Source organism: Scyliorhinus torazame, chromosome 13, assembly GCF_047496885.1.
Source record: "Scyliorhinus torazame isolate Kashiwa2021f chromosome 13, sScyTor2.1, whole genome shotgun sequence".
Taxonomy (NCBI): domain Eukaryota; kingdom Metazoa; phylum Chordata; class Chondrichthyes; order Carcharhiniformes; family Scyliorhinidae; genus Scyliorhinus; species Scyliorhinus torazame.
The window spans coordinates 5,919,963-5,940,768 of NC_092719.1; the positions used below are offsets into that span (position 1 = coordinate 5,919,963).

At 50.6% G+C, this 20,806-nt stretch overlaps 1 protein-coding gene across 13 annotated transcripts in view; it reads left to right on the forward strand.

Annotated features, from left to right (window-relative positions):
- The window catches only part of frmd4a (FERM domain containing 4A), a 796,670-nt gene that overhangs the window by 657,995 nt on the left and 117,869 nt on the right, over nucleotides 1-20,806 (forward strand). For all 13 annotated transcript variants that reach the window (XM_072470969.1, XM_072470973.1, XM_072470968.1 and 10 more), the window contains 3 exons: nucleotides 4,358-4,441; nucleotides 19,011-19,076; nucleotides 20,162-20,219. In XM_072470969.1, the coding sequence (XP_072327070.1) occupies nucleotides 4,358-4,441; nucleotides 19,011-19,076; nucleotides 20,162-20,219 (208 nt within the window). The remainder of the gene's footprint in view (nucleotides 1-4,357; nucleotides 4,442-19,010; nucleotides 19,077-20,161; nucleotides 20,220-20,806) is intronic.

The following is a 20,806-nucleotide window of genomic DNA, read 5'->3' on the forward strand; positions in this document are numbered from 1 at the left end:
GCTGGTACACTGACCGGGGGGGGGGGGCTGGTACACTGACGGGGGGGGGGGGGGGGGGGGCTGGTACACTGACCGGGGGGGGGCTGGTACACTGACCGGGGGGGGGCTGGTACACTGACGGGGGGGGGGGGGCTGGTACACTGACGGCTCTGTTGGCAGGAACGCCTGTCATAGTCCGGCTAAACCGAAGGTCATGGGGCGACTTTCAATGGCCCTTTCCACAATATATCAGGGTGATGGACTTGAAGCAGAGTTGTGCAAGAGCCAAGAGAGGTGGGAGAGGTAGTTAAAACAATCGGGAATCCGGCCAGGGTTGAAAAGTCACGTTACTCACGTGAACATTGCAAGTTCCATCTCCTTTGAATTTTTAAATAAAGTATAAGTATGTTGATTTGAAGGAAGTTGAAGGGGATGATGATTTAGACTGGATGGTACAGGCCAAAGGAATTCCATTCACAGATTGACTTTACAAACCAGGATGTTTTGCAGCCAGCAAATAGTCCAATCTTGTGCATTTCAACTTTTATTTAGTTGCCTGAGAATGAAACGAATGCTTTCCCCTGCTGGTATCGGATTAAACCTGAACAAAGTGCTCTGTAAGAGGACACTGGCTGTTGTTGGACACAAACATGTTTTGACAAAATTCACAAGCATTTTGCAATCTGAGTAACAACGTTTTCATTATTTCCTAACGATGCTGCATTTTTAAAAGGGCTTTGGCGAGGTTTAGCGCTCGTAATAGTACTCGACGTAAGATTTCTTTTCTCTTTCAAAACAAATGCAGCAAAAGGCAGTGGGTGGGATTCTTCGTTGCCCGATGCCGATATCAGAATCGGCGATCGGGCGGAGAATCGACTCTGACGTTGAAATCGGCGCCAGTTTGACGCCGGTCAGCCATACTCCGCGTGCGCGGCCTGGGATCCGGCCATTCTCCAGCCGCTTTCAACGCAGGAGCCGGGAGTTTCACGCTCCGCCGCGGCTAGCACCTCACCGGTCCCGGAATGTTGAGAATTGACGTAAACAAAATTCCGGCATATTAAGCAATGAGGAAGGTAAACGGTAAATTGACCTTTATTGCAGGGGCTTGGTGTGCAAGAGTAACAAGACTTGCTGTAATTGTACAGGGTTTGGGTGAGATCAGACCTGGAACAGTGTGCAGTTTCGGGACCTCTGAGGAAGGATACACTTGCAGTTGAGGATGTACAGTGAAGGTTCAGTGGATTGGTCTCTGGGGCGATTGAGCAGAATGGATCGATACTCTCTGGCGTTCAGAAGAATGAGAGGTGATCTCATTGTAATTTATAATTTAGAAGTGTAAGAGGCGACGTGATTGAAACACATAAGATCCTGAGGGGTATTGACAGGGTGGATGTGGAGAGGATGTTTCCTCCTGTGGGAGAATCTCCAACTAGGGGTCGCTGTTAAAAAAATGGGGGAGTCGCTCATTTAGGACGGAGATGGGGGGAAATGTTTTTGTGTCAGGCAGCGAGTCTCTGGAACTCTTGTCAAAAGGCCATGGAAGCAGAGTGTTTATAAAGCAAAGCTGGATTGATTCTTGATTTGCAAAGGGGGGTGAAAGATTATTGGGGGTAGGCAGGAATGTGGGATGGAGGTTACAATCCGCTCAGTGGCGATCTTAGGATCAGGCATGAAGGTAGAATTGAAGTTGAAGATCAGCCGTGATCTTACTCAATGGCGGAGGACACTGAGGGGCCTTCCGCTTCTTCACTTACGATCTCGAGACATGTCCTTAAGTAATGGCTTTGAACACCCAGAAACATCAACGGCCCTGAAAATAGGAGCACTGTCATTTCAGACGGAGCAACCTGATAGAAGTTTACAAGATTATGAGGGGCAGGGACAGAGTGGATAGTCAGAAGCTTTTTCCCAGGGTAGGGGGGTCAATTACTGGGGGACATAGGTTTAAGGTGCGAGGGGCAAGGTTTAGAGGAGATGTACGAGGCAAGTTTTTTTACACAGAGGGTAGTGGGTGCTTGGAACTCGCTGCCGGAGGAGGTGGTGGAAGCAGGGACGATAGTGACATTTAAGGGGCGTCTTGACAAATACATGAATAGGATGGGAATAGAGGGATACGGACCCCGGAAATGCAGAATGATAGCTTAGACTGGCATCATGATGGGCGCAGGCTTGGAGGGCCGAAGGGCCTGTGCTGTAATGTTCTTTGTACTAATAACTCTCCAACTGATGAACTCTTGTTTATTCAATGTTAACAGATTACTAGTCAAAAATCCAACCCAGTCTGTGTCCTAAATGTGGCACCTTGTGATGTTTTAATACTTCAAAGCTGCCCTTTATAAATGCAAGTTAACAGTTTGTTCATAAACTGGGATATTCCACGCGCTGACTGCTGGTACTCAATGACGTGAGTTACTTCATTGGAAAGCTCCTTGATGATCACGCTCTACAACCCCATAATTCCTGGGTTCAGTGGTACAGCGGTCACACACCCTGAGAAGCGACCGTGCGGCTTAACTTGCAGTCGGCGCGGTGAAGTATAAACAACTTGTGTGCACAAGACCGTTTTACATTTCACTGCTAATATTCTTTAAAAACAACTGCTGGAATGCGGAGCTGCTGTGTTTCAGCAGGGTCACTCTGAACACAGCCAAAAGCAAACTTGATCGAGTTTCACCTGGCAGAGCTGCACTCTGTCACGATAACTTATAAATTGTAACATGAACGAGGTTAAGAGGTTTACTAATGGCAGGTACAGTGTAAAACATATTGCTCTGCCTGCCGTCAAACACATGGCAAGGCAGGCTGCAGACACAGTGAGAGAGTGTCTGGAGATAGCCACACAAAGAAAAACAACTAATTGTCCAAAGGTATAAAACCCAGCAAGCTCATTCTATTTAGACAAAAACGTGTTTTGATAGTTATGCGGCCAACGATTAGACATTCAGTTAATCGAGACTGTTTTCGTAGTCACAGAGTGTAAAGAAATCATTGAAAGTTGCTGCATCGTTACTGAAACAGCAGGCTTTGTGCTCAGGAACAATCTGAGAATAAGAAGGTCGGTGATTCCTTTGAGCTTCACAGGATATGTGAGTTGAACCTCACTATTAAGTCTTTGTTTGGAACTCCCCCCTCCCCCGCTCAACCGCCCTCCCAACCCCCCACCGTCCCTACCGCCCCCCCTCAGCCCCCGCCGCCCCCTCAGCCCCTCCACCATCCCTACCGCACCACCTCAGCCCCCCCCCCCCACCATCCCTACCGCCTCCCACCGTCCCTACTGCCCCCCCTCAGCCCCCCCCCCACCGTCCCTACCGCCCCCCCCTCAGCCCCCGCCGCCCCCTCAGCCCCTCCACCATCCCTACCGCACCCCCTCAGCCCCCCCCCCCACCATCCCTACCGCCTCCCACCGTACCTACTGCCCCCTTCAGCCCCCCACCCCACCGTCCCTACCGCCTCCCACTGCCCCTACCACCCCTCAGCTCCCTACCGCCCCCTCAGCCCCTCCACCATCCCTACCGCACCCTCTCAGCCCCCCCCCCACCGTCCCTACCGCCTCCCACCATCCCTACCACCCCCCTCAGCCCCCTACCGCCCCCCTTCAGCCCCCCCACCATCCCTACCGCCTCCCACTGTCCCTACCGCCCCTCAGCCCCCTACCGCCCCTCAGCCCCCTACCGCCCCGTCAGCCCCCATCACCATTCCCACCGCCCCTCCCTCAGCCTCCTCACCGCCCCTACATTCCCCCTCCCACTCAACAGCTCCCCTCACAATCCCTACCTCCCTCACTGCAGCCCCTCAACCTCCCTCACTGCAGCCCCCTCACTGTCCCTACCTCCCTCACTGCAGCCCCCTCACAATCCCTACCTCTCTCACTGCAGCCTCCTCACAATCCCTCCCTCCCTCACTGCAGCCCCCTCACTGTCCCTACCTCCCTCACTGCAGCCTCCTCACAATCCCTACCTCCCTCACTGCAGCCTCCTCACTGTCCCCTAACTTCTCCCCAGCTCCCCCCCCCCCCCAGTCCATTATTCAACTCTTACTTTCTGCCCTGTAGAAGAAAATTAAAATTAATTTTTTGTCCGCCCCCGCCCCCTCCCCGTCCCCGTCCCCCACCCCACCGCCACCCTCCTATAGATCAAAAAAGCCCTTTATTCGAGTGGACTGGGGTGAGGGGCCTAGGCCGTGAGGCTGAATCTAGTTCCTGGCCACACAGCAACACTGAGACACGTTGATTTTTTTCTAAAAAACATACTGAGGAAAATGCTATTTCTTTACTAAAAAAGGACCAGATGTCTGCTCCCAGAATGTTCCATCTGGACCTGGTCACACTGAGGATCATAGTTTCTGTATAAACTCAATATCCTTTTAATCTTTCCCTCAGCAATGAAGTCACAAGGACTGACTTAAAGAAGCTCCCAGTGCTGCCGACACAAGCTTTGAAGGAGCACCCTTCCCTCGCGTACTGGTAAGTCACAGACACTCCCTTTGACATGACAACCACTTTATAATATAGTCCACAATGTTTATATACAGTGCAGTCTTGTTAGCCAATGTTAGCTGAAAAACACAAGTGTCTAATTGTAAATTTAATATTTTAGTCCTTTACAAATGGCTAAAGTTGAAATAAGTTTGTAATAAGAGCTATCTAGATGAAGTGAGGCTGACTCTTATTTATTTGTCCGTTGGTACCATCTTCTTCCCAGAGGTTGACTGTGATGGGTCTGCACCTCTGTCAGTCCCGTGCTGTCTTTATATATTCCACATAGTCAACGGCATCCAGTCCATTATATCCCTCACCCATTTTCTTCCCCTCTCCTGCACTTTCCGTCGATATTCCCCTCCAACCCACCATCCCTCAGCACCATCTACTCAAATGCTTTGTATTTGTATCTGTAAAAACATTTGTATCTATCTCTCATTGAAACACTCTCCTGTATGTCCACATCTGGAATGCTTAACAATAGTCTCTTTGTTTATTGCCCAGGTCTCTGAGGAATATAACATTGATGACAAAATGTAGCAACTCAGCATTCTTTTCCTAAGACCCAGGTTTAATTCCTTTGATGTTGGCCAAGTAGTGGATGGCTTTGAGGATAGCTACAATCTCCCAAACGATATAGATAGATTGGTGGAGTGGGCGGTAAAACGGCAGAAGGGTTTGAACACAGAGAAGTGCGAGGTCATGCATTTAGGGAGGTCAAACAGTTCTAGGGAGTACAAAACAAATGGGAATTTGGTAAGAGGTGCAGATGAAGTGAGAGATCGTGGTGTACAAGTAAACAGGTCCCTAAAGGCAGCAGTTCATGTAGACAAGGTTGTGAATAAAGCAGATGGAATGCTCTCCTTCATTCGCAGAGGTATAGAATATAAAAGTAAGGATATAATGTTGTAATTGTATAACACACTGGTGAGTATTGTGTGCAGTTCTGGTCACCACATTACTGGAAGGACGTTATTAACCTGGAGAGAGTGCAGAGAAGGTTTACAAGAATGTTGCCAGGGCTGGAAAAGTGTAGCTATGAGGAGAGATTGTACAGGTTGCGGTTATTTTCCTTGGAACAAGAAGGCTGAGGGGTGACTTTATTGAGGTGGGCAAAATGATGAGGGAAAGTGATAGAGTGGACAGGATAAAATTGTTTCCCTTGGCGGAGAATTCCAGAACCAGAGGACAGGTAAATGGCAGAAGGTGTAGAGGGGACATGGGGAAGAACGTCTTACACAGAGGGTAGGTGGGTGTCTGGAATTCGCTGCCCGAGTTGGTGGTGGAAGCAGAGACCCTAAACTCTGTTAGAAAGTTCCTGGATCTGCACCTTCAGTGCTGTAAGCTACAGGGCGATGGACCGGGTGCAGGAAGGTGGGATTGGAAAGGGCACCTGGGTGTCATCGGGCTGGCATGGACAAGGTGGGCAGAATGGCCGCCTGTGCTGTACCTTTTCTATAATTGTAGTTTATCACGTCCTTCCTTCTGACAAAACTGGTCTTGACTCTCAATTCTCTTACGAATATCACAATCAGATCTCCCATTGTCTATGACCGTCTCCTGTTGTCTGTGAACATCTCCCATTGTCTGTGACAGTCTCCCATTGCCTGTGACTGGAGTCTCCCATTGTCTGTGGCAGTCTCCCATTGACAGTCTCCCATTGCCTGTGACAGTCTCCCATTGACAGTCTCCTATTGTCTGTGACAGTCTCCCATTGTCTGTGACAGTCTCCCATTGTCTGTGACAGTCTCCCATTGTCTGTGACAGTATCTCATTGTCTATGACAGTCTCCCATTGCCTGTGACAGTCTCCCATTGACAGTCTCCCATTGTCTGTGACAGTCTCCCATTGTCTGTGACAGTCTCCCATTGACAGTCTCCCATTGTCTGTGACAGTCTCCCATTGTCTGTGACAGTCTCCCATTGTCTGTGACAGTATCTCATTGTCTATGACAGTCTCCCATTGCCTGTGACAGTCTCCCATTGACAGTCTCCCATTGTCTGTGACAGTATCTCATTGTCTATGACAGTCTCCCATTGCCTGTGACAGTCTCCCATTGTCTGTGACAGTCTCCCATTGTCTGTGACAGTATCTCATTGTCTATGACAGTCTCCCATTGCCTGTGACAGTCTCCCATTGACAGTCTCCCATTGTCTGTGACAGTCTCCCATTGTCTGTGACAGTCTCCCATTGTCTGTGACAGTATCTCATTGTCTATGACAGTCTCCCATTGCCTGTGACAGTCTCCCATTGACAGTCTCCCATTGTCTGTGACGGCCTCGATTTTAAACATCCCATGCTTGTTTTCACATCCCTCTGTGACCGAGCCTCCCCCTATCTCTGTAATCTCCTCCAGCCCAATCTGCACTCCTCTTGCGCATCCCCGGGTTTATTCACCATCGGTCGCCGTTCTTTTAACTACCTGGACCCTAAGCTGTGGAATTCCCTCTGTAAACCTCTCCCTCTCCCTCCTCTCATTCCTGCTTCAAGACGGTCTTTAAAAATTTACTATTGGCCCAGGCACGTGGTCATCATCTGACCGAATACCTCCACGTGTGCTTCAGTGTCAAACTGTCTTTGATGTTGAAGCTGTGAAAGTGCTTGGAATGTTTTGCTATGTTAACGGTGCGATATTAATGCACCAGCCACAGTGTAGGTGGGAAAACAGAGTTAATGTTTCAGGTCAATGACTTAGCATCAGAAGCAGATCTGAGTGAGGGCTGATGTGAGGAGATCTTTCAGGAACTCCCATCAACTTGCTTCCAATTTCTAGCTCTTGAGTCAATTGCTTGTTAAAAGATAACGCAAGCCGGAACTTTCCGGTCGTTACAGTTCAATCTTCCTGCCGGCAGCGCAGCCCGGCGTGGGGTTTCCCTGCAGTGAGGGGGGGGTCACAATGGGAAATCCCATTGGCAAGCACCAGGAAGATAGAAATCCGTGCCGGTGAGCGCCGTGCCGCAGAGAAACACGCGGCAGGGTGGGCGGAGAATCCCGCCCTCAGATCGTTAGTTTGTATCCGCCTGTCATTGATCCTGGGCCCGGGCCCAGGTTTGGAGTGTAATATGGTCAAGGAGCCCGGAGGAATTCTCGGCATTGCAGAATGGACAGAATTGGAGTGAGATCAGCCAGTTGGACGAGGAGACGTCAGGCGGTTATTGTTGAGTTTCGGATGACTGTCGAAGGATTGCTAAACTGCATTTCCATCAAACAGGCAAAGAGGCTGCTTCACGCTCGAGAAATTATGACCAGCGGTTTTGCTTTGATGAAGCAGCCACGCTATTTTACATCCACGCAGTGTGAGAAAAGAAAACGGCATTGAGTTAACGCTTGTGGTTAATGACCTGTCTGAATATTGGCCAGGGTCTTACACACACACACGCGCACACCACACACACCACACACACACACCACACACACACACCACACACACACCCCACACACACCACACACACACCACACACACCACACACACACACCACACACACACACCACACACACACCCCACACACACAACACACACCACACACACACCACACCACACACACACACCACACACACACCACACACACACCACACACACACCACACACACCACACACACACCACACACACACACACACCACACACACACACACACACACACACCACACACACACCACACACACACACACACACCACACACACACACACACACACCACACACACACCACACACACCACACACACCACACACACACCACACACACCACACACACACACACACACCACACACACACCACACACACACCACACACACCACACACACACCACACCACACACACACACACACCACACACACCACACACACACCACACACACACACACACACACCACACACACACACACACACACACAACACACACCACACACACACCACACACACACCACACACACCACACACACACACACACCACACACACACCACACACACACACACACACACCACACACACACACCACACACACCACACACACACACACACCACACACACCACACACACACCACACACACACACCACACCACACACACACACACCACACACACACCACACACACACACACCACACACACACCACACACACACACACCACACACACACACACACACACCACACACACACACACACACACACACACCGCACACACACCACACACACCACACACACACACACACACACACCACACACACCACACACACACACACCACACACACACCACACACACCACACACACACACACACACACCACACACACACCACACACACACACACCACACACACACACACACACACACACACCACACACACACCACACACACACACACACACACACCACACACACACACACACACACCACACACACCACACACACACACACCACACACACACCACACACACACCACACACACCACACACACACACACACACACACCACACACCACACACACACACACACCACACACACACCACACACACCACACACACACACACACACACACCACACACACACCACACACACACCCCACACACACCACACACACACCACACACACACACCCCACACACACCACACACACACACCACACCACACACACACACCACACACACACACACACACACACCACACACACACCACACACACACACACACACACACCACACACACACACACCACACACACTTACACCCGGGTGACTGGTGTCTCGACACAGCAGACAATGAGCAACACCAATGGTCCTTGACTTCGGTGGCAGCAGAATATCGCAGTGATGGCCAACAGCGCACAGCACACAGCGCACAGCACACAGCACACAGCGCACAGCACACAGCACACAGCACACAGCCTTCTCTGCCGACAAGCCCGCCACAGGGAGACAGGAAAGTCCCTGTCCCGGCTATTCGCTCTCCTGAATATGTGGAAGTGGAACCAGAATAGTTACGGTGGTGTCATGGCTGACAGAATAACCGGGGTGGGGTTGGGACAAGAGGAGTCAGTGCAGTGATCAGGAAAGCAGACCTCAGTGTGAGTATTGCAGCTTGGCGAGAGTGGCCCCCAGTTCACTGCTCACAGCTCCAGAATGAGCTGGGTCTGAGTAATTTCAAATCCTTTTCCCAATGGAGGGAGCTCTCTTCATCCTGCACATTCGCAGCTAATTGAGCAATTTCTGTCAGCGAGGCCATAAACATAAGACAACTTAGGTACCGTCAGTTCCCTATGGTGCAGTCTATAGTGTTCTTCTGAGGATAGGGTTCGGTCTATTCTCGGTTTAAGTTGTATTTTACATCAGACCCACTCCTGATGTGAGCATACGCAAACCTATCACCTCAGACAAATATAAAGACCTTCGATTCCGGGCCACGCCATTCATCACATTGCAGAGACTTCCGCAATTTAAATCAATCCTTACTGAAGAGATTGCTTTTCAATGCAGTCGGCAAGCAGTGAATGTCGCCAGGGGTCCCTCAGCCCATCTGGTCATTATCCCCACCATGGTTGCTTGATTGTCCTTTTGTACTTGAATTGTCTCCGTTTTCCCAGCTCCATCCCTGTGACACTTTGCCTCCGGAGCAAACCCCAGCAGGAAATACATTGTGCAAGTAACACATGAACAGGCCATTCGGCCCACCCAGCCCATGTTGGTGTTTATGCTTCACTCAACTCTCCCCCCCTCCCCCCCCCTCCCCGTCCTTCATGATCCAACTCTTGTCGGCCGAACTCCTTTCTCCCTCCTGTGTTAATCCAGCTTCCCTTTAAATGCAGCCTCACCCACTCCCTGTGGTAGCCACTCCCACATTCTCACCGCTACCTGGAGCTTTCTCCGACATTTCCCTTTGGATTTTGGACTGTGGAAAGGAAGCTGTTTGCGAGGGACCGTCTGTGGAAAAATTGGTTTTTGAATCCCAATTCACTAGTTAACAAGGACGCAGGAGAATTAAATTGCTTGAAATGCATCAAAACATCAGAGGAAAGTGACCCATGTCTCTGTGTGACTCTCGCTAGGTTTGTCAAAGGTTGCTGCAATAATCCTCCCACTTTTTCTTTTGGTACCACCCATCAATCTTTGCATCCTTCAGTTCAGATCATTTTCTTGGCTCTGATGAAACAAGTGCTTTCAATCCGCTGTCCTATATGCACCTGCAGAATACACAAAGATTGCAACTACACCCATTGGAACAGTTAATTAGCTGTCATGTTGCACGCAGGCTCTCTCTTCCTCACTCTCGGACAGACAGGCAAAAGGAGGCAACACAGTCAGACCTGTTCCCACTCTCATCCCGCACCCGCAATCTATATTTTCCCCTCCCCTCAGGAATGTGGGGCGAGATTCTCCGACCCCCCGCCGGGTCGGAGAATCGCCGGGGGCTGGCGTGAATCCCGCCCCCGCCGGTTGCCAAAGTCTCCGGCACCAGAGATTCGGCGGGGGCGGGTATCGCGCCGGTTGGCGGGCCCCCCCGCTCGATTCTCCGGCCCGGATGGGCCGAAGTCCCGCCGCTAAAATGCCTGTCCCGCCGGCGTAAATTAAACCACCTACCTTACCGGCGGGACAAGGCGGCGCGGGCGGGCTCCGGGGTCCTGGGCGATCTGACCCCGGGGGGTGCCTCCACGGTGGCCTGGCCCGCGATCGGGGCCCACCGATCCGCGGGTCGGGCCTGTGCCGTGGGGGCACTCTTTCCCTTCCGCCTCCGCCACGGTCTCCACCATGGCGGAGGCGGAAGAGACCCCCTCCACTGCGCATGCGCGGGGATACTGTGAGCAGCCGCTGACGCTCCTGCGCATGCGCCGCCCGGAGATGTAATTGCCGCGCCAGCTGGTGGGGCACCAAAGGCCTTTTCCGCCAGCTGGCGGGGCGGAAATTCGTCCGGCGCCGACCTAGCCCCTTAAGGTTGGGGCTCGGCCCCCAAAGATGCGGAGCATTCCGCACCTTTGGGGCGGCGCGATGCCCGTCTGATTTGCGCCGTTTTGGGCGCCAGTCGGCGGACATCGCACCGTTTCCGGAGAATTTCGCCCGTGATCTCTTACCAATTCTATCTTCGAGAAAGCGACGCAGGCAATAGGCTCCTCCAGCCACCTGGGCAGAGGTCAGGGAACATTTCCTCGCCGAGTCAGCAGTAAATTGTTCTGCACTAGGCGGGAGGGGGAGGGAGGAGGCAGAGGAGGAAAGAGGGGTGGTGTTCTCGGGAGGAGGGAGCGCTGGGCACTTGCTAAAATAGTGAGGAGGCACAATTGTAGAAACGGGCCGAGACAGCCAGGCAAAGGATCTCGCACGGGGAGACCCTCGGAGAGAAAAGAAAGATACAGCGTTGGAAACGCTAGTAAATTCCTGGAGTGGAATTTGATTTTGTAATCGCCGATCGGGCGGAGAATCCCGGCTTACTACCGAATCGGGGGGGGGGTGCCTGTTTTCGAATGCTCTGCCGCCTAAAACAGCGTCATCGAGGAGTACGCCACACACCATTGGGACGGCCTCAGGACGTCACCTAGAGGCCCTCCCCCGATGCTCCGCGGGGCGGAGTGCCCGACGGCTTGGTTCACACGTGCTCTCAGGTTACCTGAACCCGCCCCCCTGAACACACAGTTTGTCGGCCTGTTCCCGAACCTGTTCGAGGCCAGCAACAACAAATAGATGGGGAAACGGGAAAATTAGAAAGAAAAGGGGGAGGAGAAAGGAAAAGTAAAAACGGATGCGGGGGGACCCTAGGAACGCGCAGCGGGGGGGGGGGGGGCGTGTCCAACGCTGCCACAGTCGGGTGGGGGGGGGAGCTGTGCTTCTGGCCGGTGGGGGGGGGGGCGTCAGCCAGGGCCACGGACCCGGCAGTTCTCCAGGCCTTTATATCGGGAAGGCCGTGCGTTTAACGTGGCGCGGCTGCTAGCCCCTCACCGGTCGCAGCAAAAGGTGCTGGGGCGACGCCAACGTTTCTGCCGTGAAACCAGACACTTCCTCCGAACGTAGCCTCAAAATCGGGGAATCCAGGCCCTGAGGTGATTTATGTTAAATTTAACTGAAGAGGGCAACAATAAACGGGAGGTAAACTTCGACAAATGATAACAGCAGGTGCAGCAGTGTGGGCTCTGTAGAGGCAGCTGTTCAGACAATCTTCGCTGTTCCCCCAAACAGTGGGGAGCAGCTGAGATGATATTTAGGGTATTTTACAGCCTCTGCCGTGAGTGACTCCCGAACGGTAACGGCCTTCATGTCTCTGTTGAAAAGAAATTTGGCCTCTTGTGTCTCGGGTCACAGGCCTGATATTTGAGAGGAAAATCTTTCACAAGCCATAAAAACCGTAGACACAGGAGACTGAACGGAGCCTCCTGATTGTTTTATTTTCTTCAAAGCAGCTCAGGACATTTTTTTCATTCATCGCTCAAGCAGCAGACATGTGGTAAAAATCGAGCCTTTTAGTTTCCAATTGTAAAGAATAGGACAACAAATGGAAAAATAAATTGCACTCTGTGTCAGCAAGATCCCGACATTAATCCTGTGTTTGTGGAAATGGAGCAGCATTGATACAAATTGGTTGATCGATAGAAAAAAGGATGAAAGAGTTTTCAAAAGAGATAGGAACTAGGAGCAGAGATCAGCAATTCAGCTCTCCGATCCTGCTACGTCATTCAGTCAGATCGTGGCTGATCTCTTCCTGGTCTCGAATCCACCTCCCCACCTGTTCCTCATAGCTCTTTAACCCGTTTTTGTTATCAGAAATATTTGTAACTCCTTCTCGAAAACATTTAGTGACTCATTTATGTAGTTTCCTACTTTTTGCCTCTCTCCCTTTTTGAACAGGAGAGTGACATTAGCGTGTTTCCAGTCCACCGGGATCTTTCCAGAATCCAGGGAATTCTGAAATACCATAACCAATCAACCACTATCTCTGCTGCTTGAATACGCTAGGGTTCAAGCCATCAGGTCCCGGAGACTTATCTGCCTTTAGTCACATTAGTTTTTTCAATACCTTCTCCCCAGTGATGTTTATTGCACTAGGCTCAGCTGCATTAACTGCAGTTCTTCGAAAATTTATATTTTCCTCGATCGTGAAGACAGAGGCAAAATATTGGTGCAATGCCTCCTCCATCTCTGTGTTCCCCATCATTACCTCACCAATATCGTCCTCTAAAGGGCCAACGTTTACTTTAGCTCTTCTCTTCCTCTTTATATACTTATAGAAGCTCTTGATGTCCTCCTTGACTTCCTTGTTTAGCCATGAGACGTTTTTCTCCCTTTTACAATTCCTCTTCTCCCTCAGGAATATTGGGCGGGATTCTGTGATCCTGAGGCTACGTGTTGACGCCATCGGACGTCAACACGGCCTTAGGATCAGCAATTCTGGCCCCTAAAGGGGGCCAGCACGGGACTGGAGTGGTTCACGCCGCTCCAGCTGCTGATCCTGTCGTGAGCTGGGTGCCACAGGATCCACGCATGCGCAGTGTCACCGGCGCCAACAAAGGCATGCGTAGCGGCTTCCTTCAACACGCCGGCCACGACGCAACATGGTGCAGGACTGCAGGGGCCGTCGCGGAAGGAAGGAGGCCCCCAGCCAGAGAGGCCAGCCTGCCGATCAGTGGGCCCCGATCGTGGGCCAGGCCACATCGGAGGCCCCCCCCACCGGGGTTCGGATCCCCCGTCCCCCTGCAGGCCGTCCCCTGACCCTTCCACACCGAGTTCCCGCCGGCTGAGAGCAGGTATGGAGGTACTCGCCGTTTTTACGATGGCCACTCAGCCCATCCCAGGCCGAGCCCCCAACTGGCGCCACGCCAACCACGCCGGCGCCGCGCCAACCACGCCGGTGCCAATGGCAAGCAGAGAATTGCGTGGCGTGATTCGCGCCGGTCGCAGGGATTCTCCGGCCCGGCCCCGGGCTGAGAGAATCCCGCCCATACTTTAATTGAGAGGTGTTTAATATCTCCCTGAACATCCGCCATTGTTCGTCAACTGTCCTACCCTCAATTATCTATCCCCAGTCTACTTGGGCCAATTCTTTCCTCAGGCCAGTATAATTACCTCTGCCCAATGCTAAAACTCTAGTATGAGACTCTGTGCCCTCTCGCTCAAACTGAATTTGAAATTCTAGCATGCTGTGATCACTCCTTCTAAGAGGATCCATAACGTCAAGACTATTTATCAACCCCTCTTTGTTATATAATACTAAATCTAAAATAGCCTGCTCCCTGGTTGGCTCCATAACATATCTTGCTCTAAGAGTCGATCCCTCAAACACTCTATGCAACCTCTCTCGAGGCTACCCTTGTCAATTTGATTAATCCAGTCAATATGCATATTAAAATCACCCATGGTTACTGTTGTGCCCTTCTCACTAGATCTCATTAGATCACATAGGGGCTGGTTCAGCACAGTGGGCTAAACAACTGGTTTGTAATGCAGAACAAGGCCAGCAGCGCGGGTTCAATTCCCGTACCAGCCTCCCCGAACAGGCGCCATAATGTGGTGACTAGGGGCTTTTCACAGTAACTTCATTGAAGCCTACTTGTGACAATAAGCAATTATTATAATATTATTATTATTTCTTGATTTATACTATGCCCCATTTTGGAAGTATTGTTTGGGGGCCTGTAAATTACTGCCACCAAGGAGATTTTCCCTTGTTTTTTATTTCCACCCAGATCGATTCAACATTTTGGCCCTTATTGCCAATATTCTTAATACAGCCTTGATATCATCTCTAACCAGTACAGCAACCACACCTCCTGTTCCATCCTGTATTCTTTCGGAATACTGAGCACCTTTGGATATTCAACTCCCAGTCCTGGTCTACCTGCAACCATGTTTCAGTGATCCCCACCAAATCATACCCATTTGTCTCTATTTGTGCCGTCAGCTCATTGACCTTATTCCGAAAACTACGTGCATTTACGGACAAGGTTTTTAAACATGTCCTACTGATTTTCCTTTCTCTTGCAGGATTTTCTTGTGCACTACGCTTTTCGCACATTCTGACCTCGTTTATAATCTCTGATAACACTCAGCCTCATCCCCAACTTTCACTCTCACAGTCACATTACACTTTGATTTTTTAAGTTTCCTTTCCCTCCTGTAGTGGGGAGATTGGCTCTATGTTCTCCTCACATGCTAACCTGCTGTATTGGTTCCCATTAACCATTTTACTTCTTATAGTAGAAGGATTGGGAACAGTGGCCAGAGAGGTCAGCGCTGGGTCCTTTACTGTCTAAAACGTGGATCTTTCGGCACAATTCAAAATCCGATAATAGGACAAAAGTGGAATTTCTTTTTTTTTTTAAACATTTTATTAAGGTATTTGTGATTTTTTAACAACTGTTTTGGATGCAAACATAACTCAGTAAATACACCCCCCCCCCCCAACCAACAGCCATAGAATGGCCATTAGACCTTTGTTTTATAGAATGCAAGAATAAAGAAGTAACCGGGAATTTAGACAAAATAATGCTTCATACACACGTGGAGATTTTTTTGAGTTCAGGCTGCTCCCATATGGAACAGTCATTGAAGCCAGAGAGCAGACATCAAGGTGGTGTTACGGATGGGAAGCAGCAGATCGGAGCAGAATATTTGAGAGCTTGTCTGGTAACCAATGAAGCAAGAGAGCCTAAAAGGAGGCCTAATAGAATTTTGATGGAGTGAAAGGGAAGGACTGTTCCTTCCTGTTGAAGGTTCAGTGATGGTTCATCAATTCAACATGATCATGAAGCGAGTGAGAAACTCGAGACACAGATTGTTTTGTAACTGGGGCCCTTTGAGGCAGACGCCATTGAATCCTTTTTGGGAAAATATGAAAGAATGTCTGAAGCTGTGGAAGACACAAGGCTAAGTGTGAGAGAGCAGGATAGTGGGGTTATTTTTTGATCATCCTCGCAAGGATCAAACTCCATCTACAAGTTTGCTGACGATACGACCATAGTGGGTCGGATCTCGAATAACGATGAGTCTGAATACAGGCGGGAGATAGAGAACCTAGTGGAGTGGTGTAGCGCCAACAATCTCTCCCTCAATGCCAGCAAAACTAAAGAGCTGGTCATTGACTTCAGGAAGCAAAGTACTGTACACACCCCTGTCAGCATCAACGGGGCCGAGGTGGAAATGGTTAGCAGTTTCAAATTCCTAGGGGTGCACATCACCAAAAATCTGTCCTGGTCCACCCACGTCGACGCTACCACCATGAAAGCACAACAGCGCCTATACTTCCTCAGGAAACTAAGGAAATTCGGCATGTCCACATTGACTCTTACCAACTTTTACAGATGCACCATAGAAAGCATCCTATCGGGCTGCATCACAGCCTGGTATGGCAACTGCTCGGCCCAGGAACGCATGAAACTTCAGAGAGTCGTGAACACCGCCCAGTCCATCACATGAACCTGCCTCCCATCCATTGACTCCATCTACACCTCCCGTTGCCTGGGGAAAGCGGGCAGTATAATCAAAGGCCCCTCCCACCCGGCTTACTCACTCTTCCAACTTCTTCCATCGGGCAGGAGATACAGAAGTCTGAGAACACGCACGAACAGACTCAAAAACAGCTTCTTCCCCACTGTTACCAGACTCCTAAATGACCCTCTTATGGACTGACCTCATTAACACTACACCCTGTATGCTTCATCCGATGCCGGTGCTTATGTAGTTACATTGTATATCTTGTGTTCCCCTATTATGTATTTTCTTTTATTCCCTTTTCTTCTCATGTACTTAATGATCTGTTGAGCTGCTCGCAGAAAAATACTTTTCACTGAACCTCGGTACACGTGACAATAAACAAATCCAATCCAATCCAAGGAGCCAGGACAATCCCCCCCCCCCCCTCACTGTCTCTTGCAGGTCATACAATTCCAACTGCTCCAAAACTTTCCAATAAGTTCTGTAATATCTGACCCGAGAGGTCATTAAAAAGACTGGATGCCCACACTGTACTTTTCTGACACATTTTACACGGGCTGCTACTTACAGCCACAGTGAGGCCACACCTGGAGCACTGTGCGCAGTTTTGGTCTCCTTACCTGAGAGGGTGCAACAAAGTTTCACTGGACGAGTTCCTGAGGTGAGCTGCTGACAGGAGATTGGGTCATGTTCCCTGGAGTTGAGTAGGAAGCGAGGTGATCCCATGGAAACTGATACAATTCTTCAAGAGTTTGACAGGAGGGATTCTGAGAGAATTGCTTCCCTGGTTGGAGACTCCAGAATGTGGGGGTCACAGTCTCATAGAACATACAGTGCAGAAGGAGTCCTTTCGGCCCATCGAGTCTGCACCGACCCACTTAAGCCCTCACTTCCACCCTATCCCCGTAACCCACTAACCTCATCTAGCCTTTTTGGACACTAAGGACAATTTAGCACGGCCAATCCACCTAACCTGCACGTCTTTGGACTGTGGGAGGAAACCGGAGCAAAACCCACGCAGACACGGGGAGAACGTGCAGACTCCGCACAGACAGTGACCCAAGCCGGGAATCGAACCTGGGACCCTGGAGCTGTGCTACCGTGCTGCCCAAATAGGAAATAAGGTGGCGGCCATTTAAGACTGAGATGAGGAGAAATCTTGGGCGTCATTCTCCGACCCCCCCGCCGGGTCGGAGAATGGCCGTTGGCCGCCGTGATCCCCGCCCCCACCGAAGTCTCTGGTACCGGAGATTGGGCGGGGGCGGGAATCGGGCCGCGCCGGTTGGCGGGACCCCCCGCTGGATTCTCCGGCCCGAATGGGCCGAAGTCCCGCCCAGGAATTGCCTGTCCCGCCGACGTAAATCAAACCTGGTATTTACCGGCGGGACCAGGCAGCGTGGGCGGGCTCCGGGGTCCTGGGGGGGGGCGCGGGGCGATCTGACCCTGGGGGTGCCCCCACGGTGGCCTGGCCCGCGATCGGGGCCCACCGATCCGCGGGCGGGCCTGTGCCGTGGGGGCACTCTTTCCCTTCCGCCTCCGCTACAGCCTCCACCATGGCGGAGGCGGAAGAGACTCTCCCCACTGCGCATGCGCGGGAAACTGACAGCGGCCGCTGACGCTCCCGCGCATGCGCCGGGAAACTGACAGCGGCCGCTGACGCTCCCGCGCATGCGCCGCATTTCCGCGCCAGCTGGCGAGGCAACAAACGCCATTTCCGCGCCAGCTGGCGGGGCGGAAATCCCTCCAGCGACAGCCTAGCCCCTCAATGTTGGGGCTAGGCCGCCAAAGATGCGGAGCATTCCGCACCTTTGGGCCGGCGCGATGCCCGTCTGATTGGCGCCGTCTTTGGCGCCAGTCGGCGGACATCCCGCCGTTGGGGGAGAATTTCGCCCCTTTTCTCTCAATGGCTTTTGAATCCATGGAATTCTCTATCCCAGAGATGTTATGTGGTTGATCATTTTCAAGACATTGGTCGATAGATTTCTGGGTGCTAAAAGAATTAAGGGATATCGGAATAGCGTCGGAAGGTGTAGATGATATGCCCTGATCTTGTTGAATGGTGGAAAAGACCATTCTGGCATGGCCTTACTTCAGTGTACAATATATTTATAAAGCAGACCACAGTTTTAAAAATGTTTGTTGTCTGATGTCTTTCAGTGAGGACAGGGTGATTGAACATCATAAGAAGGTCAGTGGACAAACAAGAGGACAAGCTATTGTGAAGTAAGTCATTCATTCAGTGCAACATTCCAAGGATAAATTTTTAGCACTGTGTCATTCTGATCTGCTGAAAAATGATATGCTGGAAATTACCATTTGCAATGTTCCCTTTGCAGAAAATTCCATCTCTCCCTCAGAACCCCTACAGTGTAGAAGGAGACCATTTGGCCCATCGAGTCTGGACCAACCCTCCAAAGGAGCAACCCACCTCAGCACATTCCCGTGTCCCATCCCTGTAACCCCACCTAGCCTTTGCAAATGATAGAACAATTTAGCTTGGCCAATCCACCTAACCCGCACATCTTTGGACCGTGGGAGGAAACCGGAGCACCCGGAGGAAACCCACGCAGACACACACACGGGGAGAACGTGCAGACTCCGCACAGACAGTGACCCAGGTCAGAATCGAACCTGGGGGCAGCACGGTGGCGCAGTGGGTTAGCCCTGCTGCCTCACAGCACCAAGGCCCCAGCTTCGATCCCGGCTCTGGGTCACTGCCCGTGTGGAGTTTGCACATTCTCCCCGTGTCTGCGTGGGTTTCGCACCCACAACCCAAAGATGTGCCGGATAGGTGGATTGGCCACGCTAAATTGCCCCTTAATTGGAAAAAATGAATTGGGTACTCTAAATTTTAAAAAGAACCCCGGGTCCCTGGAGCTGTGAGGAAGCAGTGCTAACCACTGTGCCCCCCGTGCCACCTCTTAAAGTCTTCAAAATAAACAGATGAACACCTCCATTAAAATAGTGAAGATTCTGATTCAGTTGAGAGATAACATGACGAACTGTAATTTCTAAGTTCATGACTTTGGACCTTTTATGGTGAACGGGATTTATATTTTTATTAAAATTCATCAATGGGATTTACATTTTTATCAATGTTCTTTGATGACTAAGATGTTTACTTTCTGGAGGTGTTGCCAATTTGCCTTTTTCAAATGCTTCTTTGCTTTTTCTTGTATTCACATTTCTCCTGTTGCCTGTCTTAATTTGCAATTTTTTTAAGGGTTTTGCTGCTTTAATATTGCAATGTTTCTGGAGCATTACCGAAAAAGGTCCTAACCTTCTTTCCATTTCTTCTCTTTTTCCAGTTATATGAGCATTGCAGAATCTCTTCCAACCTATGGGGTGCATTATTATGCAGTAAAGGTAAACATCTACTTTCTGTTTATGTTTGTGCTTCATTGAGGCGCAGTGGTTAGCACTGGGACTGCGGCGCTGAGGACCCGGGTTCGACTCCCGGCTCTGGGTCACTGTCCGTGTGGAGTTTGCACATTCTCCCCGTGTTTGCGTGGGTTTCACCCCCACAACCCAAAGATGTGCAGGGTAGGTGGATTGGCCGCGCTAAATTGCCCCTTAATTGGAAAAAAACAATAATTGGGTACTCTAAATTTATAACAACAACAAAAAAAATTTGGCTTCATTTATAAACGGCTTTCCCCTCTCTGAGTTCATAGAGTCAGAGAGACATGGCTCTGATCACTGATACAGTTTGCCTTCCAGCTCCTCAGCGCATCCCGAAATAGAATCCTCATCATAGTCTTCAAATCCTGGATTCACCCATCCTCATCTCTCATCTTCGCCAGCCCCATAACCCTACGAGAACACTTCGTTTCTACAACTCTGCTCCTCTGTTTATTTCCCAATTTCTTCGTTCCACCATTTGTGCTGGAGCCTTCAGCCCTCTATAATAATCTGATAATAATCTGTATTATTGTCACAGGTAGGCTTACATT